This window comes from Perca flavescens, chromosome 14, assembly GCF_004354835.1.
Source record: "Perca flavescens isolate YP-PL-M2 chromosome 14, PFLA_1.0, whole genome shotgun sequence".
NCBI lineage: Eukaryota > Metazoa > Chordata > Actinopteri > Perciformes > Percidae > Perca > Perca flavescens.
The window spans coordinates 12,162,091-12,184,677 of record NC_041344.1 but is presented as its reverse complement, the minus strand read 5'-3'; the positions used below and the strand labels follow the sequence as shown (position 1 = coordinate 12,184,677).

Below are 22,587 nucleotides of genomic sequence, written 5' to 3'. Positions count from 1 at the left end.
ACCCCTCTTGGCTGCTTCCGCGCTATCGTACGAGATCACTCACAGAGCACAACATCTATTGCTGGAAAAGACTACTGGAGAAGAAGATCCAAGAAGCGAATGAACAGCAGAAGCAGCTACTGCAGCTTGAGGTGATAGGACAAGATGCCACACAGTTGTATATATCCCGGCTACGGTTTAAAAGCAATAGATGTTGTGCTCTGTGCAGGATCTCGCACGATAGCGCGGAAGCAGCCAAGAGGAGTATCCATCAGGCAAGTGTTATTTAAATATACTTCTGGTGTAGTTACAACCTTTCTAATGCCTCGTTTTATAGAACAGAAACAGTTTGTACTACTGTAGACGTTTGGTATCATTCCGGGCATTATTAGTGGGGTAATTTACGAGATACAAACGTGGATCCATTATCGTCTGCACTAAGCTAACCAGCTGATAACGTTAACTCGACCAACATTATAACAAGGGAAAAAAAGCTTATGGGGGGTTTTTTGGCTCGAGGTCAAGGTGCAGCCTAGGGTGAAATTACTCAGAACCATCACTCTAAGTCATGCATGAGAGACTTTTAATCCTTGTACATTACTGATAGTTCATGAAGTACTACATACGTGAATTCATGCTTTTTTATGCATGAAGTTATGCATGAATTCATGATAATTCATGTACCCTTATTATAAAGTGTTAACCTTTTCTGCCCTCCCAGCATTTTTCCACTTCTCAAATCTTATATGGGCATGGAAAGACACAAAACACTAGATGTATAGAAACAATATCTTTAATATGCTACATCATGTAAATATAAAAGTATCATCAAAATAGTCTCTCACATATAAATTCTTAACATCTCATAACATGTTTTCAAAAATAAACTACATAGACAAACATATTGTACAAAAGAAAAAAAGCACTAAAAAAAATGATAACAGAAGTACGTCACTGACTCAGTAGTACAATTCAGATCAGTACCTGCCTGATGGTTTTGGATAACAGCCAAAAGCACACAGATCTAGTTGCATGATTATTTCAATGCTAAGTGAGAAAAATATTAACAGTGTAAGAAAATATTGCGCCTGTGTTGCTCATTTTTGTTGTCCAAAACATTTACAGTTAAAGCTTTGTACGAAAGGAGAAATATCTGAAACATTTGAATCCGGTAAAAAAAATTTCATAGCGATCTTAGTTTCTCAATTTTAACAGATGTTGCAGTAAGTAAGAATAAAAGCCATTTTTCAGAGGATCTTGTGTACACATTACATTGTGATTGTGCTATCTCTTTGAACCTGTAGTTTTATTTCTTTTGGTGGCTTTTGGTTTTGGTCAGCACAGTGTGTCTTTGGTTTTTTTTTTTTTTTTTTTTTTTTCTCCCTTTTAATGTTAGAATTAGTTGAATAATGATCCAAAAACAGTGCTACACATTCAAGTTCTTTGATTGTAATTTTGGCAATTACTTATTAACACACAGTTTCAACAAACCAGATTTTTTTTCCCTTTTTTATCATAAATAAATAAAATAGTTGCAAACAATTAAAGAGCAGGAAGGTGGTTTGTGCCGTCACTCTGCCCTGTCATTCCTATATGCATCCACTCGTTGTACCCATGCACCCAGAAGCTCAAACACACTGTCATACAAAGTAAAACAAAGCACAATATAGCAAGTGAAGATTCATTCACAGGCGTGTACCACATTTTTGTTCCTGAGTCAATTTGTGGTTTTCCTAAGAGGTCAAATCTTCTTGGAAATGTTATCACATAATAAAAAGAAAACACTAACAGAAAAAAAGCAAACTATGATGCACCTAAATAAATATACATGACTCAAACAAAAACAAAACAAAAAGTAATAAGTTAAAGCACAAAAATGCAACACTTCTCTACCTGAGTGAAAAGAGTTTTAAATATTTCACAGCTTAGCATCCTCCTCCATTTTCATTTTTTAAACTGAGTTTTGGGAGGCGTACAATCACTAAATACCCTCGCCCAGTCTTTGGAATGCTCTTCTTTTGGTGCTATGCTCATTGGATTATGAAAGTTTATATTCCCTTTAGTGCACTTCATGGACAATAAGGGGAGTTTTATTTGGCGACATTTTGTTTCTTGGTTGTATGTCTTTTTTATATTTCCCCCTCTTTCTTCTCACTGTCCTTCTGTCTTCACTGTTGGCCGTTGGTGGAGATGAACAACACTGGCCCTCTCCTGATAAGTCAGTGGAGGGCTGTGGTGTGATGTAGGTATAGCTGATTGGGCCATGGGGATTGCTGATGCGTTAATAGCTGCCGTCAGAGCTTTCAGCAGTATGGTGGCCTCCTTCTGGTCCTTCTTCCCCTCGCCTTCCAAGGTACGAGCCAACCATTGCTCTACCGCTTCCTCCACCTGCAGTGCCGATGCCGCCTCTGTAAGCATGTCAGCCTCCTGGCTGGCGTCAAACCGCTCCACCATCTGTTTCATGTGTATGTTGACAGGTGCATTGGAGTTAGCCATGCAGCAGCTGCACTGGTGGATGCGGAGGGAGAAGCGGTGGAAGAAGGCCTGGGCGCAGAGCTGGCAGCGGTAGGGCCGGTCGCGGCTGGTGTGGAGGCGGCGGTGCAGTTTGAGGTGGATGTACTGGGTGAACTTAATGCTACACAGCTTGCACTGGTAAGGCTTTTCCCCAGAGTGGAGGCGTAGGTGTGTTTTCAAGTTGCTGGTGCTACTGAAGCGTTTGTGACACACCTGGAAAGCATGAAATAAAAGGTTAAGGTTTGCGTGTCCAACATTGTGACTGATTATGATAACACCTTAAGAAAACAGTTGGGTTGTCTTTAGGAATATTCTGGAAGAATTGAGCATATATATATATATATATATATATATATATATATGAGTCATATAGAGTATAGTATCAGGGTTGATCATGTTATTCCTGTTCTTTTTTTTAAAACATTCTTTGTAAGACCAGTTATATCCTTGCTCTCAACACTCACACCCACAGTTTCACAATGGTAAACAATTACATGACAAAATATGTAATGGCACTTTGACAGAGCCTTCAAAGAAATTGACGTGAGTCGGAGAGCATTTCTATATTGTTTAAAGTGTTTCCTTGTGTGTCTTTCAAACTCTCAATTTTACATCCGCGTGGGGAGATCAGGAAAGAGCTTGTAAAAAGCTTGTAAATAGACAAGAAACACACAAACATTTAGATTATGATTTTCAACATACTTGACATTCATGTGGCTTCTCCCCCGTGTGGACCAGGTGATGTTTCTGGAGGTGGGCCAGCTGAGTGAAGCTCTTTTTACATAGGTTACACTGGAAAGGTCTCTCACCACTGTGCACTCGGAGATGGACCTACAATTACACAGATCATACGAAAAAAGTAATGAGCACCGGTGGTGTCTAAACATTGGAATACATTAAATAAAAGTATAAGGAAATACATGATAGGAACTGAAGCTGATACCTTGAGGTTTGACAGCTGTCCAAAAGTCTTTGAGCAGATATTACATTCATACTTGATCTTTCCATTCTGTTTCTGCAGTGGGTAGGGCAGAGATTTGTGGCCAGGGCTGCTGCGTGTCGCTGGGTTGCTTTTGGTCGTAGCCAGGCTGAGATTCATGGCTTCATCGCTACCAGAGCTAGACTGCTCAGTAGACTGATGCTGACTGTCAGGCTTGGGGAGAGGGGAGAGCTCTGGGGTGGCCGGGGCGCCTCGTGGTGGCGACACATTTGGTTTTAGTTCTTTCAGACCTCCCTGTGAAGGTGGAGGGTAGGGGAGAGACACTGGCAGCAGATTTGGTGGGCCGATGGGTGGATACGGGAGTCCGTCTGTGCCCAGATAGCTGCTGTATCGGAGCGATCCTCTTGAGGGCAGCATCCCAGGAAAAGGAGGGGAGTACGAAGGAAGGAGGAGGCGAGGATAGTGTGGGCCGTAGGGAGGAAGAAGCTGGTAATTGGACTGGAGGGGGCTGGATTGGTGGTAAAGGGGGTAAGATGAAACGCCTTCCCTGTAGAGGCCGTGGAGGTGAAGAGGGAGATTTCGGTGCTGAGATGAATGTGCAGGATGGGGATTTGTTAAGTACGGGTGATTTAAGCCCAGGCTAGGGTCTTTGGGTTCGGGCTTAGGGGACGGAATGATCCCCTGGTCTTCTGGATCTCTGTTGCTCTCCTTTTCAAACTTTTTGCTGAAGTCCATGATCTGGTCGTCAGGCGTGTCAGGCGGAGTGTCTCTTTCTAACATCTCTACGTCGATATTCTCCTCTCCATCGTCATCCCTCTCTTCTTTCACCTCTTCCTTTGTTATTTCTTTAAGCCATGTCTGCTGAGGTAGGTGCTGTTTGGTGTACTCCGGCTCATGATCTTCATCAGAACTCATGTATTCTGTAAATAAATGAAATTGTAAGCATGACTAAATTACAGAATCAAACGGGGGGGAAAAAGCTCAATATTATATCTAGTTCTTAGTTCTTCCCTTAGTAAATCCCTTACACACACACACACACACACAAGCACACACACATCCGCCCACAGAAGGCACCCCTACTTATGGTAAATGATAGTAGTTTCAGTCTGACTTGACTCGTAAATCATACAGTCTAGGTTTCTGTTTGTCAATCACATTAGTGATTTTGATGTGGGAGAATGAGTTGGTGGTAAAGTGTGTGGGGCCATGTCATAGTTGTACGGCAAGATTCTGAGTTTCATTTGCAAAACCATTTCTGGGTATAGCTGTCTTACTCGCCACAAGAAAACATCTCTTCCTTTTTTCCTTCTCTTTTTTTCTTTTTGAGAACTTCTGTATGTCAACTACTGTCTCATGTATCATGTCATTCTACCGTTCATTATGTGAACGGAATTCAGGGTCATTTAAACGACTGTACCAGTGTTTTGCATGGTTTAGTTAATTTAGTAATTACTACAATTCATTTCAGCCACTGGTTTCCTTTCTCCTTTAGCTAAATATGAAATGAAAGGCCAAACTAATTCAAAATGTCCTTGGTTTGCACGTTCAAAGGCTGTCGCCCAAAGCTTCAACAACCAGTACCTGAGCTGCCAAACTAGATTGCCTTCAATACAAATATATCAGAATAAAACCCTGGAAGGCATACAATGATCATACCTGAACTTAGAAAGGTGAAAGCTTTTAAGATCCTATAAGTTGATTAAACGGTGTAATGAAACCGCCTTAGCATTAGTCACCAACGCATCTGGTGTATCCAGTTGGTATGAGTCATTAGCCTTTGTGCCAACAGACAATCATTCAGGATGATGAGGGCATGACTTGCTACTATAGCTACATAAAAACATGTGACTCACAAAGGTACTTTGACCAGCCATTATTCCCCTTTTTCTCCACTCTCCTTAAAATCCCACATCATTAACCACATCTCATGAAACACTGAGATTTGTGTGTGTGTGTGTGTGTGTGTGTGTGTGTGTGTGTGTGTGTGTGTGTGTGTGTTTCCCACAATCTTGCATAAATACAGTGCTCTCTATGGTAAGCCTAACAGGAAGATATCGCATCAAAACAACTACCTTTACTGTTGGTAAAAGATAACATCAGTTTGTAATCACAGGAAGAAAGAATATGTCTTTATTCACCTTAAAGTGATAGTATTGTGCTGATGATAGCTATCATCTCCTGACGCAGAATTTGTGCCATGTTTTTTGTCATGGCCACAGATCTAAATCTGTCATTTTGTCAGATCTAGTAAGTCAAAATAGGAGAATTTTTGTGTGTCATTGTGCTGCCTCAACAAAACAGCTGATAGTCAGGGGCGACCTTTAGCTCAGGCGGTAGAGCGTGTGCCACTAGGCGTCATGTAGGCTGAGGTCTGTGGCCTCTGCTGCGTGTCATCCCCCCTCTCTCTCTCCCCCCACTTTCTTCTCTATCTGTACGATCCAATAAAATGCATAAAAAGCCCAAAAGATAATCTTAAAAAACAAACAAAAAAACGCTGATAATCAGCAGTCTTTCACTCCTTCCCACTAAATCATTCCTCGGCAATACAAGGTTTCCATCGCATCAACCACTAAACTTTACATTACACAAGCTGATATTGTCAATGTTTTCTGTGAAAACGACCATCACATCCTGATACAAAGCTAGAAAATTGTATCTTCCTGCTGCACTCACTCTGTTTGATGTCGACCTCCTGGCTGCAGAGCCTCTGGGCAAACTCCTGGCTGTACCAAACCAGCAGCTCCTGATTGGGCTCCACGGGTCGGATGGTGTAGAAGTAGATGTCCCGTCCGTTCTGGCACGCCACCAGGTTCTGTTCGGCCAGAGAGTGGGCCGGGTTGACATAACGCATCCAGTTGCTCCTGTGGACGTCATAGCCATCAATGAAGTGTTGAAGCTGCCCACTGCTGTAAATCTGCAGGAGAAAAAGAACAGAGATTAAAAACATTTACACAGAACACCTGAAGCAACTGATTTGTGTGCAACATAATGAGTATTACTTGTAAAGTAATCGTTAAATATTTAAAATTAATTAATTATATTGCTTGACAAAAGGTTGGCCACATCCACCATTAAAATATGACAAATTCTGATTAAAATTGACAAAAAATCTGTAAAAACAAATGTGTAGAAAACTATTTAAAAAAAAAACAAAATAAGATTATAAAGAAAACTTTTAAAACTTTTAAAACAGAATAATCACCTCTGCCATGTACAGTTAAATATCCTTCAGTTATAAGTTGAGGATATTTTGCTCCTTTAGTCTGCAGCCTAAAGCTCTGCTCTGTCTGTCCTGAGTGTGTGTGTGTTAGTTTCTGTGCTACACTATTAGTAGTAAGCGTGAGGCAGGAGGTGTGGCTTACCACAGTTGCTGTCTCTCTCACTCTCCCTCTTTCCTCATTTTCTCTTTCTCACTTTTTAGTATTATTATTGTTCCTGTGTTGAAATTTAATTCATGAAATACATGCTAGTGGTACACTTTAGTATGATTACTTCTTTCAGGGATAAAGATTTACACTTTTGACTTTGACAGGTGCTGGCAGCCAGCCAAAAGCAGGAATGCCTTTGGCAGCACGTCCGCCCCCCTCCTCCCTTCACCTGTGTCACGGGATAAGATGATGATAACACGAACGTCAGACTTTCACTACTGCACCACTGCAACACCCCTTGCACAGGTTTACAGGAAATAAAGCCGGAAGGAAAATACGTAGGGTGTCAGCAAAAAGTCCTTATGGGAATTGACTCAGCAGAATAGAAACTTTCCTGAGTGACATAAGCTGTGTCTGGATGAGAGAGACAATAAACATGGCACTTGAAGACTAAACATGGGCGGAAAGGCAAGGATCAGAGTACAGGGAACAATAGTCCCTTCCTTTGTGTATGTGACAAATGTTGCATACATAGGACCTGAGTGCCGGTAAGGCTCTGATGACTGTGTGAGAGTGAATCCATTGTTACGTGCCACCAGCGTTCACAACTTCCTCTAAAAGTTTGACCAAAACCCCTGTAGGCCACTGCAATGTGTGTGAAAGCATTTTTGTTTCCTTATTGACGTATGGAGTTGGACTTGATGTGAAACTTCTGCATCTGAGCAACTGACTTTTCTTTTTTTTAAGGAATAACAGAAGAAGAAGAAAACTTGACGCTCCCCAACTTTTCCCAGGGTCATTTTCTTACATCTAGATTTGAGACTTTCCCCTGTTTGACCAGTATTACACTGAGCTGGGTTAAAGTATTGATGCAAATAAGTATGGGTATACATGTTAAATATATGTTATATATGCATGTATAATAAATTGGATATTTGTGTAAGTATAAGTATGTGTATGTGCGTTTCGCTTACCCTCCAGAAGTATTTCCTGTTGGCCTGTTTGGGTACGTTGTCTTTGGTGTAGATGACCCCTTGCAGAGGGCCAAAGCGAGTACCCTGAGGGATATATTCTTTGCTGAACACGCCCATCACCTGGAACACAGACCAAATACATAATTCAATTTAGAGTCTATTTCCCATGGGTCGCCTCTTATGTGAAATTTTACACAGCAGGTCAACCTTCATAGAAAACAAAAAAAGTAATCTTTAGGTCATCTCTATCTGTACACAAAGGTCTTGAAATCTATACATTTAATATAGTATAGTTTAGTATAGTATACTTTTGATTGTCCATTGTTTATTGTTTCCAGCAGGTTCTTGGCCAGAGTTGCAGTTGTGGTTGCTTTGTCACGTTGACCCAGACAGCTCTAGATCCAGGTTAAAACCAATAAGGTGACACAGTGTCAACACTAATACGTTTATCGAATCAACAGAAGTACACTTTCTCTGACCTACTTCACTGATCTCTGACCTGGTGTCCTGATAAACACCACAGAGAGAGACACAGAGAGAAAAGCAGCAAGGCAAGGCAGTTTTATTTATAAAACAGTGCCACCCACTTTGTCTTGTGTACTTCATGAATGCTGATCTCATATGTATGAAGTGTTTTACAGCACTTTTGATTCTGGAACCGCAAAGACAAAAGCCATTTGAAAAATCACACTGATTCTGCTTCCAGGTTGAATCAAAGCCTAAAAACTCAGATTACAAAATGTTCTACCTATAGAGTTACACATTTGTTTAATGGGATTACCTAGAATACAGTTAGTGTTTCAAAGTGTGTCCAAACATATAGCACAAAGGAAATGGGATTTTTTTTTTTACTATGAGCAGGCAACTTTTTGCCCAGGGACATACAGTAATATGTGTGGTAAAAAACAAAACCTGATCTGTTCTGCAGGTTAGTTAGTCATTTCTGACCTTTTGAGGTTTTTTTTTTTTTAGTGAGCTGGATACGAAAATGCTGTGTTGGTAAAAATAATAAATGACAATGAAATGATGTTGTGCAGCTTCATGATTCACAATTTCATTGAAAGTGCAACCCTTTCTCAAAACAAGCCCAAAAACACACACCCCACCAGGCAGCAGCATCTGTGGCATAAACACAGCCTCTGTGTCTTGAGGAGCTTTGTGTTCAAACCTTAAGTAACCCCCCCCCCCCCCCCCCCCCCCCCCCCCCCTCCCCCTCCCTCCCCGTCTTTCTTTCTTCCATTGAGGAACTGTAGTTCAAACTGACCCTCAAAAGAATTTCCATGGCCTACTGTGCAAAGGTCAAACATTAAAAAAACAGAAATGACAAACACCTGAACACCTTGGGATTATTTATTACACAATGAGAGGTGAAGTTGGCTTTTATAGATTATGGAAAAGCAGTAAATTAGGACAACAGGTCACTGAGGGCGGCAGGAGTGTGTGGCAGTGTGTGTGTGTGTGTGTGTGTGTGTGTGTGTGTGTGTGTGTGTGTGTGTGTGTGTCAAGCAGCCGTGGAGGCGAGTGAGGTGATTCCTGGATGTGATGAACCAGTGTGACAGGGACATTGTGCTTTGCTGGCGTTGCGTGACTAACGAATCGCTGTGGCCGCCGCTGTTGCTTAACCGCCCAGTTCGGCCAGGTTGGGGGGGGGTGTTGAAGAACTGAAGAAATAAAGTAGGATGGGCATTCTTAAATGACCCACGCTATGACACTCCTGAGCTCCCTCCTTTTCTTCTTCCTTCCCCCAATCCCTGGTCTTTTCTTAACCCTCTCGAAATAGCTTGTGCGCCTGCCAGTTTGAGGCCTGGCTGGCTGCCTGGCCCCCAACGAAAGTTAATCATCTGGTTTTAACCTAAATTCCCCCCCCCCAACACACCCTCCTCTCCCCAGCTTCTCCCTCCCCATCCGTCCCCTACGCTGCCTCTCTCCTAGCTTACTGGCACCCGTTGCTAACGCCCCATCTGCCACGTGTCCCCTTCACCCTTCTTTGCATTTCCTGGCACGCTTCGGAATAAAAAATGGGAGGAAAAGGAGGATTAGGAAAAGTGTGAAGAAAGTTTGAGAAATAGGAAGACAAGTGGGCCCAACATTCCTCCTGGTAGCCGAAAAGGTGCTGAACAAGTGTGTGGATATGCATGATGATAATGCTACTGATGTATAAGGACTTGTGAGTTGACTACATTCTCAGTTTTCATCCAGACTCTAAATTTGACTCATCTGCCAAACTGAAACTGAAGTGCACCATATACTCACGTGTGTAAAAAAGCCCTTCCCTCGGAGCCTTACTGATAACTGTGTGAACAGTGCCTTACGTATAAGGTGACACATGTATGTGCCATCCCATCCCACAAACCCACACAGAGGAGCGGCTGTGTTTTTTGATCATCACAGGAAATTAATTTCCCAGCTTTAGCGAGTCAAGGAGAAAGATTCACATGACACTGTCTTAGAAAGGGAAACCACAAGGGCCAGTTTAAGCAAAACAGATTACTGGCAATCATGTAAGTGTGTGCTTGTGCTTGTTCTTATGTCTCATATATCTGTTTGACTCACTGATCACATATGTTCACACCTAATTGTTTTCCAGTAAGTGTTTGATGTAGATATTAGACAATTACATTCAAATTACATTTTAACAATTGCGATTTATCAGATATCCCTGCTGCGTGTGAGCACTGCAAGCAAATGTCAAAATCAAGTTTAGCTGCATCAAGTGTGAAGTGTTTGTAAAATGTGTTAGCTGGTAAACAAGGGCTGGGGAAACCTCAGTTTGCATGATTTTCTCTTCCTGCAGCATTACATGCTACATAGAGAGGAGGAAGAGATGAATGTATGAGTATCTATGAGAACTAGAGAAGAGGAACGACGGCAGAAAGTGTTGCCTGGGTCAGGACAGAAAGAGGAAGGGGGCAGCGAAGGCCTCCGCAAGCATCAGTGTTGAGCGTTAAGAGCAACTAAACAAGTAAGTGTGACATATTTCTCTCTTACGTTTTATGATGATGATTCTCTCTTTGGTCTCAGTACAAATTCCCTTTTAAAACCTTGCTTGGAGACATGATTACAGTGCTTTGCAGTGACATGTCCAGGCAGATACCAGATCTTACTGCACTGAAAGCCAAACAGTCAGCTGACTGAAATAGCTCAGGGACATTGTGTTTGCTCTTCCTGACTCACCTGAGTTGGAGAGGATGAGGTAAATAGGATAGGCATGGTTGTAGAAAAAAAGAGACAGGCGGTAAGTTTTGATGCGATAAGATCCCCTGCTGAAAGCCAAGCTGATCCCTGACATCTTACTCGAGTGTCTATGTTTATATCCTGAGTGAGAGTGTCTGCGTGCATTATTGCATGTGTGAGACAGAAGTGCAAAGAAGCTACACAATGGCAGAAACCTTAGGGTGACATAATGGAAGTTAAGGTGGCCAGAAGACATAGAAAGGCCTCTGACTTCAAGCTGTCAGCAGCCTCATGTCCACAGCCACACAGCCACATACACACACACACACACACACACAAACACACATACACCCACACACTGTGCACTCTGTATGTGCGAAGAACTCATTACTCAGCAGATCTTTTGTCCCAAGTAACCTAATGCAGATGGCCCAACAGAATGTTATGTAACACAGAATTAATATTTTGAAGTGTAATCACCAAAGCTATAATCTGACCAAACCAACCTTTTCTCGAATGGCACCCCAGATTGCAACTACTTTAAAGTAGGGTTAAAGTTATTGTAGTTGTTAGATAAGAATATGAGCTTTTTCTCAATGTACTTCAGTTTTAAGAGTAAGCGGTTCAATATCTTGATGTGTAAACAATCTGAAGGAGTTGAAATGCTCTTACCTCATTGTCTGTGCTGTATTCAAAGGTGAGGTTGCGTGGAATGGAGGTCATGGCTTTGGGCAGACTGAAGCTGGGGTCCGACACCTGGTCTGGCACAATGTATGTGCAGTTGAGGACAAAGTCCACCTCCCTCCACCCGCTCATGTCTCCTGGTGTGCTTTCCAGCTTCATCTTGACAATATAGAATAAACTGTAGGTGATGGATTTAGGCTTTCAAGCTATAGTTTGGTTTTGTTCCGTTTGGTTTAAGTTGCTTTGGTATAGAAGTACTTTGGTTTGATCGGGTAGGTCCCTTGTCTTAGGTACGCTTGTTAAAGCTCAAGATCTAGAAAGCAAGAGAGAGAACGAGATTTTAGTGCCACAGAAATCAACTGTTATTATATTAAGTTTGAGGCAAAGTACATGTTTGGATAAAAAGAAAATTTGCAGTACAGAAAGACATCATCCTTACCCACCACAAACTGACCGTGATAAACAACTTATTTATATAAGTTAAACATTATTACAGTAGGTTGGCCTGAGGTTTAATAAAAAAAATCCCAAGTCAACTAAATCTTTTGTCGTTTGAAATCCATCCCATCGTCCTAACACCATTCTGTTTAACCTGCCATTTCACATTAAGCCAGTAGGTCAACTTGTCCTTTTCAGCTCATTCTGTATCATTTATCCATCTTTTCTCTATCCAACGTTATTCATGCCAGCAAAAAAAGAAACAAGCTATATGACTTACTTTCACACATTCATTCAGCTGTAGGATCCTCATTTCTTTGGCTATGTCATTCCTTGGTTGCTTTTTATCTGTGTTCTCCTCTTTATACTCTCTCTCCTTTCTCCAGTGTTTCTTTAGGGATTCCTGTCAGTTAGATCCTTTGGGTATCCGCTCTTCCTCTGGCCACTCTGTCACCGTCACCAGAAACTCATGAGCCTGGATGATTGCGCCCAAGCTTTTTTAGCTAAACGCCTCGGCCAATCACAAGCCACTGTGGTCATGTGATTAAGCCATCTGACACACAACTGTTGGTTTTAGACAACAACATCAGTGACGTTGTACACTTGGCCAGCAAGTGGCTGTTGTGATGAATGCTTACATACGCACACACGCATCCACGCACACACACAAACGTACACACACACACACACACGTCCACGCACAAAGAAGACATGTTAATGAATGAATAAAGGAAGAGCAGATGGCTGGTGTGTTGCCACTGAAAAACACACTCATAGACTTTTGCTTGGTTTGGCACTTAATGAGCAATCTGCTGCCAGGGTATCTTCTTGACCTACATCTCACTGTAGAACATCTTTAAGACTCCTTACACCCCTGCCACACACACACACACACACACACACACACACACACACACACACACACACACACACACACCACTATGTAAATCTCGAATCTATACAAACACACACAATCACAATTCTTCTATATTTAAAGTTTTATAGAATCAGGAAAAAAGTAAGTCTTCTCCTATACGCATGCCCTGTGCTGATTGGTGCGCTTCACTTATTCACAGGTACAAATGTAGAGCAGGTCATCCTAGCATGTAGGAAAGAGACTTAAAGACACCTGTCTGGCATTCCCTTTACTTTCAGACACGCACACACGCACAGGCTAATAATATGGAGCTCTGAGTCACCTCAGCCTGCATAAAGATAGCTAGGACAGGAGAGAGCAATTAAAACAACATATGGAGGGCAAGAATATGTGTGTGTATATATATATATATATATATATATATATATATATATATATATATATTTATGTGAATTTATTAAATGCATCACATGCGAAATAAATAACTATCACATGTTTTTTCTTGAGATGTCTTACATTTTACAGTACAACTTAAACATCTGTCATGGTCATTTTATCACTGGTGACACATAACTACAGAATTGATGAATTTCTCCATTTAGTCTCTATTATTATAATTTACAGCGTGCATCTTTACCTAAACATACCAAATGTTACATAACCTGCAGGCTAAATGTTGAAAATATCAAAATAACAGGCGCAATGCTCAATTCCTAAAATCCTTGTTCCTAAAAGTGTACTTGATTTTTGTTAAGATGCAACCCTGTTATTTGATTGACAGGATTCACATAATAGTTTTAAGAGAAACAAATGTAAATGTGTTTCACAAATATTGTTAAAGTCCAAAGAATTCTGGAAAAAATAATATACTGCTTCTATTGCCCCCACCCCCCCATCCCCCTCCCCAACTTTGCTGGTGATGAAATAGTAAATTGGCTGCCATATGGTAAGACCGCTATTCCAAGAGTGGAGCTTTACTGACCAGTTTTGCATGGGGGTTAATGATGGTAGTAGAAGGAGTGTGTGTGTGTCTGTGTGTGTGTGTGTGCGTGTGTGTGTGGTGGAGAGGGAGGGGAGGTATAGGGATTTGGGCTTTTTCACTGGCCTGAGCCTGGTGGGGCTAATTTCACTAATTTGCAGACAGTCTGGGCTCGGGCTCAGGACTCGGCTAAAGATCCAGCACTCCAGGATAGCAGGCTAGCCGACTCATCTCACTTGTCGACACACATCACATCCGGGACATCAGATAGTTTCAGACTTTTTTTTTTTCCAGGGATGGAAACCTCACGCGCAGGGCAACGGGAACTGGGCCTTTGAACAAACGGGGAAGGGAGGGAGATAACGGCACCAGATGAGCCGAAAAGGATAAGTGGTCAGCTATATTGAAGCTGTCTGAGACAGAGAAACTCAGACAAAGTGATGTGACCTGAGTCGTGATAATACTAAGTTATTGGTACCTAGGTGTTTTGTAGTAGCCTGGACACCTGTTGTCATGCAATAGTCTTATTCTGTACTGCTCTAGTGTCAGTAACAGTGCACCTGTTCTACCAAATGTTGATGTTGAAATGTTGTAATTTTCTAAAATATTAATTATAAATCCTTTACAATTTCCATCTTCGACTACAAAAAACTTACATTTCATTAACCATCTTCCGCCAACCCACGTACACCCATGTGTACTAGAGTCCAGTGATACACAAATATATATATATACAATGTGAAAGAATTGGATCATTAGCATAGTAAAACAAAGAACTAATAGTCATTTTAGGACGTAGTGCATCTGTCTCCCTATGCTATAAGAAAACAAATAGGGCAATTAGGAGTATTAAGTAAATAATCCTATTGTTTACCCATCAATAACCACTGATTCCGACATCTAGCAGTACCCCAAGCCCCATTCCACACGTACCCCAACCAATGGGCAACCAGCTCATAAAATGTGTGTTACACAACTGTACCTTTGCCTAATTGAATCTGAGTTTGGTGTACGGTTTAAACACAATGCATCATAAAAGATCAAGATAAAATGAAGAAAATACGCTGTGCTGAATTCCATACTGTAAAGTTATCAGGTTATCTGTAATGTTGTCTGATCCAGTGCCAGTGTTTCTCTTTCAATGAGAATGAAAGTAGAAACAATCCAGTCATGGAAGAAATGTGACTTCTCACGTTGTTTGTTTACAGCTCCTTGGCCGTGAGTCAGAATCTGAGTACATTGTCCTTATAGTGGAAACATGCCACACCCCGAAATATATCAAACTAAGGTATAGGTGATGACAATGTTTACATTCCTCAATCTATCAGTTTCTGGGGGCTTGAAATCCCTCTTATTCTATTGGTGCTCCCCTCCGTTGGTGCTTTTCCAGTTGGTAAACAGTAAACAGCTGAGAGGCAGATCCTCAGACAAAAAAAGAGGATTATTTGGCTGTTATAGCATTGTTACTCTGGTGCTGTAGTTGTTGTCCCTAGCAACAACCGCATTCACTTTACCAGGAAGTAGATGACTTATAGGAAGTAGCCATAGAAACATCACTTTTTATGAGGTTGTTGTTTACTGAGCCAGCCAGCTTAGTTTCCATCAGATCCCTTTAACCAGAGGGATTATCCCCTCTGGCTGAACCTTAAATATGTAAGATTACATTATTGCTTTTCATTACTAACACGCATTAGCCATTGGCAATTGTTTTCTTGGAAGCATCTTTGTTTTATGAGGCTTTTTTGTCTTAATGGGTAAAGGTCTTGTTGTTGTTGTTATCAGTGAGTGAGAGGGAAATTCTAGAAAAGGGAATGTGTCCCTTATCTAGAATTCCTTGCTAATTTTTCTCAAATCATTTGTTATCACTGTTCTTTAAACTCTATTGTGCGAAGGGGAACAACTTTTTTTGATCTATTGTTTGTATGTCAAGAGATAGATGAAAGGCAAGATGCACTTCCTTGTACTTCTTTAAACTCTATTGTGGGACCAGAGGAAGGATTTTTCTGATCTGTTGTTTGTTCGTCAAGAGATAGATTACATATAGATAAGATTCACCTCCTTGTACTGTATCCCTGTTTTCTGAACTTGTTCGACCTGCTAAGTCGCTTCTGACAGGGGGATGCTATAAATTCACTGGAAGAAGCCTTTGTGTGGCAAAGACAAATAATTCACGGATAAGAACTGCTTCCAAGCTTATAGAAGCAATCATGCTTACATATGGGGAGAAATATCCTATGTGGTATCTATAGGTCAAAGGGTACAACATACATAATGCAGGTATGATTTGAAACACAAAAGCATAATTTTAATCTTAATGTATAATCTTTGTCAATCCATGACAGTGGGCAACGCCGTTGTCCTAAGACATGTGGTCAAATATTTGTTTCCATACTAGGTAAAAAAAACAACAACAGACTTAAATCTTTTCTCCATCTGTCTGAAGATTGGTGTAATGGGTTAGATATTGCTTTCATCAGTCAGATTCCACCAACTCCTCGCCTATCCTATTGTTTTTTTTGCGTCATTGTTAAATTCTGTGGAACTACGCCTAACTCTTTGGAAACATGACCACAAAAAAAAAAAAAAAAATAAATTGAAAAGTACACATTTTAAGGAGGGGCTGTTTTGCTTAGTGAGGCTCACTCTACTGCAGTGGGTGGTTTTAGCATCCGGCATAGCTAAGGAGAGAAGAAATATAAGGGAAGGGTTCAATCTTCATTTCAATAAAGGTGATACATTAATACTTGAAAAGTGGATTTATGTAAAAACTCCAACAAAGCATTAACATAATGTGATATTTAATTTTCTTAGTAAAGCCCAGACAAATAAAGGCAAGGCAATTGGTGTATGTGGAACTACTGAAAATGCCAAACGGCTTTGTGGCCCTAAAAGGACTTTATCTTATTTCAACTTTCTAACTTGCCACAACATTGACTCTGTGGTATTGTGATGAAGGAATGCAAGGTACTGATTAAATATACACTTTACAATTATTTTAAGCTAAAGTGTGATTAGATAGCTAGTAAACATTGCATCACTCTGTTGCAGACACACTGTAATGCAAGTGGCACTAGATTTGTTTAGAACATGCATTGGTGTCTGTGTCTTACTGCAAACCATTTCGTCAATGACTCAAAGTTGCAATGAAAACCGACAAGGCAAAACTATTATCCATTTTACTGGAACTGTGCACGACACACACAACTCGTCTGACAGTACGATTCTGTACATGCAGTCGGTAACTGCAGCCAAAATCAACACAGATTTAAGTGTAGGGCATGGAGACTTCAAATTATCTTTTTTTAAAACTGACACTTTATTTATTTATATGTCTGTTTTACCTTATATGGTTAACACGAAGTGAGAGCTCACACTTTCTCACCATCATCTGTTGCAATAAGCTAGAGTTTCTGAGAGACTGACTGTGACAAACCAAAATAACTCATCTCATTTTCACACCTCCTCTGGGCTGCATGCCATCATAGAGAAGGAAGGAAGAAGTCCGACCCACCAGAGGCCTCAACAAACAACATCCTTATCTGCAATCATCATCAGTCTGTTTACCGTGCATATACAGAAACTTTGAATCATACAAGGGCAGGTATAGGGGACTTCTATTTTAATTTGAGAGCAGAGTATGTCTGGTATTTTGAGGATACATTGAATTGCGTGAATTGTTTTCTATTTAGTCACACACCTTACATATGGTCATTGTCACCTCTAGAAGTGAACATTATATTTTGTCTTTCACCTCAGCTTTGTAGAGTTTATGAAATCCATGCTGTCCTGCAAACTCGTCCTTGCAAGTTTTCATGAGCTCAATGAAGCAATGAGAGAAATGCACAGCTCATGTTAATAAAGGAACTTTGATTGTATACTTGTATGTGCTTGGTGTCCAGTCAGTGTCATTACCACAAACATTTGTGACTCATTTTTTCTGAGTATTGATGTTCATCTCGCTGTTACCAGCCACTGTTGTTCTGTGGTGCACGCTATATGACACAGTATCTTCTTCTTTTTCAGAAAGCCTTTTAGCGCTTGTCCTTTGTGCATATTATGAGCAATATTTGCTATTGAAAAAAGGTTAAATCAAAGGAAGCATGTGAGATGTATCTGTAAGTTGATGCTGTGATTCTCTCAGTTGAATGTTCACGCTTGTAGCAGAAGGGAAACATATGGGTGGTGGGGGGAGCAGTTGGGGATATTTGCATACAGTATTTATAACAGTTACTTCTCTTCAAAAAAACTGTGCTCTATGTGACAGGGCTGTACTGTATTGATCTTCATAAATTAGCTCTGAATTCAAATGATCACTCTTTTATTAGATTCTATTAGATTGCAATATCTTGTCATGTTCCTCGAAAATGTGTCTAGAGTCACACTAAAAAATGTTGCAACCCAGTAACGCAAATGCAGGGCATTTCATTCCATTGCTTGACACATACATACATCACATTACCCCTGTCCAACTGTAATGAGAGCACTTGCTTGGATTTATCACATTTAACAGACTGAGATATGACTAGGCGCCACAACCTGTTTAACCTGTTGGATTCATTTTCTGTTCAAAAGCTGACATTCCTGACATGACACTGACCTGATCATGAAACAACTTCCTTTCAGTTTAAGCAGCAAAAGGGCTAGTTCTGTGACAAAAATCTCTATTCAGTGTTTATGTAAATGAAACCATCATAGAAGTTTAGAGAGAAGGAATCACTCTTATGAGGAACTGCCAAGAACTCATCGGCATCTGAAACACTACAGGGCCCCAACCACAACCAGACACTGCTCTTTGTACAGGGTTACAAGTCAAAATGGTTGGGTACAACTGGCTTAATATTTGGATTGTATTATATATATATATATATATATATATATATATATATATATATAATATAACAAAACTCCAACATAATGTGATATATATATATATATATATATATATATATATATATATATAAATATATATATATATATATATAAAACAAGTTTTTTTTTACAATATATAAATATATATATATATATATATATATATATATATATATATATATATATATATATATATATATATATATATATATATATATATATTTTAAACATTGTAAAATTGTTTTGTGAAAACTACATCTGTCAAATATACTCCGGTTGACCTCATTAAGAGGTAAAAAAAAATATATTGTAACTTGCTGCTGATGTTAGCTGCTTATAAATGCAGATTTTGGTTTATTAGCCAATGCATGGTGGCTAATTTGTGATTTATAATGCCTCCATAATCATACCATGTCACTCAATTATCAGAGGGTGTTTATCTCAATCCCCTACTTTCTGAACTAATGAGAATCTAATAGCTTAATACTCTAATTATTGTTAACTCTAGCCATCCCCTACGCTACAGCATCTAGCAGGCCCAAAATACATGAGCTCCAACAACAGTAGAGTGAGGGGCTACAGAGGGTATTTGGAGACTTAAAGGAGATGTAATGGGGAGAATAGGGATAAGAAAGAGGTAATGTAAGGGTGTAGCAAAGTCTGCACGCTTTTGGCTTGTGGCGGTCAACAGGTGGGCCCATGCACCACCGCCCCCCTCCACAATCTCACAGACCACCAGCTAAAGAGAAAGACTTTAGCCAAGATCTGTCTGGCAGACAGAGAAGGGGATTTCAGCACCAAATCCAGCGGATCAATAAAAAATGTCTGCTAATTAGGCTTCCCAGAAAAGGAGGGGGGGCAGGATGAGAGTGAGACAGAGGAAGTGGAGAAGAGAGAAAAGAAAAACATTAGATCAGCTAGTGCTGATTCAGAAGTCTATGGAAAATCCCCAGACAGGCGTGCCTGCTGTGAAAATCAAGTGAGGCCCACTAGGTGACAGCTCACCTCGGTCTTTGGATCAATCCAATTTGGTCTTGCCAAAAATCTGGATCTCCCTCCCTCTCTCCCTCCCTCTCTCCTTCCCTCTCTTCCTCCATCACTCTCTTCCCCAGTCAGAGGCAACCTCCCAGGCTACAGCGATCAGTTTCTCTGACCCCAATCCTTCCTCCCCCTCTTCCTCCCACCTTTTCTTTGCCCTCCTCCTTTTCCCTGCCCCTCCTCCTCCCTTCCTCTGGACATCACCACTTTGACCTAAATCTCCTCATTTAATCTTCTTCTTCATCATCATCATTGTCTTTTGGATAACAATCAACCCCCTAATTGTCTTAATCTTACTGGTCTTTTATTGTCCCTGGGGGGTCATGCGTACTGCAGAACAAAAACATTAACTACAGATCAATACTTGGCATCAGGCCGCAACTACCACCACAGCCTTTATCGATTATCACTAATTTGAGGTTGGGCTGCACTGCTTATGGATTTAATTAAAATTAAAAGATACTGGGGCATGCCAGTTTTTGAGGCCACACAAAAATAATCTTTGTCAAAGAAAAATGTATCATATTTCATTGAAAGGGGCTTATATTGTGTTGTTATGATTTAGTGTTTTTTTTTTCATATAGAGCTAAATTTAATAAAGAGATGAACAGCAATGCCACTTGAGGTAAAGGATAATATATTTCAGTTTGGAAATGTGAGAAAAATATCTACATTTTATGCATCTGTGGATTAAGTCCAACTTGAAAGCAGCAGCACAAGCCAGCAGCTGTAAACACCTTCTTCAAATCTCCCCCAAGCCTCTTTTTATGCTCTCTAAATAAAACAAATCTGTACATTGTCAATTTCTAAAATGAAAAGAGCTTATGGAATAGCACTCTCAGTTCTATTACAATACGGCTTTGGGCCCTAAACTAAAGATATTAGCTTGAGAGCAGTGGTAAGCCCAGGATCAAGCTAAGGTTAGGCAGTGATTTGTGTATGATTTTGAAATGACAACCGGGACGATAATCAAAATATTCAGAACAATAACGGATTATCTGTTTCAGTGGCTGCACTCTGCGCCATCTGTCAAGGATTGGGTCAGGGGGTGAATAATGTTGTTCACTTGTGTGTGTATGTGTGGGTTTACATAGAGGCACATATATTTATATATATACTGTATATATTTTTTTTTTCTATTTGCATTGCAGATGTGTGTATTTTTGGCTACAGTAACTCAAGATGTAACCACAGAAAATGAGTTCTTAATATAAAAATCCCCTTTTCTTCTTCTTCTCACTCCTTTGCACATCCTTTTTTATTATTTAGAATTTAAAATGTAGTCCCTAATTTATACACACCTTTATTCACACACTTCACCATCACCATCCTTATTTCCCTCTACAAGATCAACAGCTCAGCCCCTCCCTCCCCCTCTCCTCTGTTCCTCTCTCTCTCAGTGGGTGAGTCTGGAGCTGCATCACAGTCCGATGACACTGTCTGACTCTGCTCTGCTGTAATCTCAGATGGCTAATCTAATCTCTCTGTTTTCACAGATTGGCAAACTACCTGGGTCTTTCCAGCCAATTAGTGCCCATCTGGACAGCACGCCATGAAGGCCAAAGCCAGCCACCGTAGGGGCCCAGCCAGCCTAGTCAGGCCGCTACAGGGCTCAGGCTGTCTGGGGCCTCATATATCTGCTTCCATAACATCCCAAAGATTAGGGATCCTCTGCAGACTTTACTGCCAATTAAAGCACTTGTTGCCACACAGTTGTTAAGTGATTCATCACTAAGTGGGCTACTTTGGCACCAAATGTCTCTTTAGCATTTTTGCTTCTGCAATTCAGAGAAGGTTCCTTTTCTACTAATTAAGATAACATGGCATTTCACAATGTCAATTTTTTTCATTTGCATTTGAGTTAGAAAAAAATATACAATTTAGCAGTATGTTTTTTCCTCCTGACAAGTGACAAAGTTTAAACACAAAATGGCAATTTGATCATAATCCATCAGTTTTGCAATTATATTAAAATATATTTTTGCACTGTCAGCATTTTAAACTCTATGATCTTATTTTTTGTAAGTAATGTGATTGACTGTAATCATTGTTACAGTTTGTTTTATTTGTACAGTAAAATATATTGTATTGTCAATGCATAAACTATGGAAAGTGTGCACTTATTGTATCTGGTGTGTGTAATATGATTTTATGCATCATCATATCAATGATATACATATACAACCATTGAGACAGAGCGGTAAATACACTGAAACAAGGTCAGAGGCCTTCTAATAGCTTATTTTCTTATTAAGCCAGTCTCACTTAATCACTTTAGCTAAATTAGTTTGAAATTAGCCCCCTTTCTAACTCCCTGTCCTCCATCTTTCCCCTCCTTTCCTCCCCCTTTTCTCCCCAGTCGTTTTCACAGCTTTATGGATTAGACAGATTACACGTCTGAAACTCTGTTTTTGTTCCTGTCCTTCCATCTTGAGGGGTGTTAATCCAGGATACATGCAATGAATGAATGAATGTTGTTTTTACCTTCAAACCTGTTACAACTGAGTTTATAACACAACAAACAGTTAAAAGGATGGAATGACATGGGTTTATGTTCATATTGTGAAGCAAAGCTACCACTCTTGACCTACTGGAACAGCAGTCAGGGAATAAGTAAAGCAGAAATTGGCCTACAGAACCGTTCAATGAGATTGAGAATTATTTTCAGTTGTGTGACATTTAGCTGTAGCAAAGTGACAGACTCATATCTGTACCACTTGTTTTTTTAAACAACATGTAATGCCTTAAAG

At 40.2% G+C, this 22,587-nt stretch overlaps 1 protein-coding gene across 1 annotated transcript; it reads right to left on the bottom strand.

Annotated features, from left to right (window-relative positions):
• Positions 1-1,801: 1,801 nt before the first annotated feature.
• prdm1b (PR domain containing 1b, with ZNF domain) lies at positions 1,802-11,795 on the bottom strand. The gene is made up of 6 exons (XM_028596850.1): positions 11,625-11,795; positions 7,779-7,898; positions 6,110-6,350; positions 3,437-4,353; positions 3,196-3,324; positions 1,802-2,706 (listed from the first exon to the last, which is right to left on the bottom strand). The coding sequence occupies exons 1-6, from the start codon at positions 11,793-11,795 to the stop codon at positions 2,131-2,133; spliced, it is 2,154 nt and encodes a 717-aa protein (XP_028452651.1). The 3' UTR covers positions 1,802-2,130.
• Positions 11,796-22,587: the final 10,792 nt, after the last annotated feature.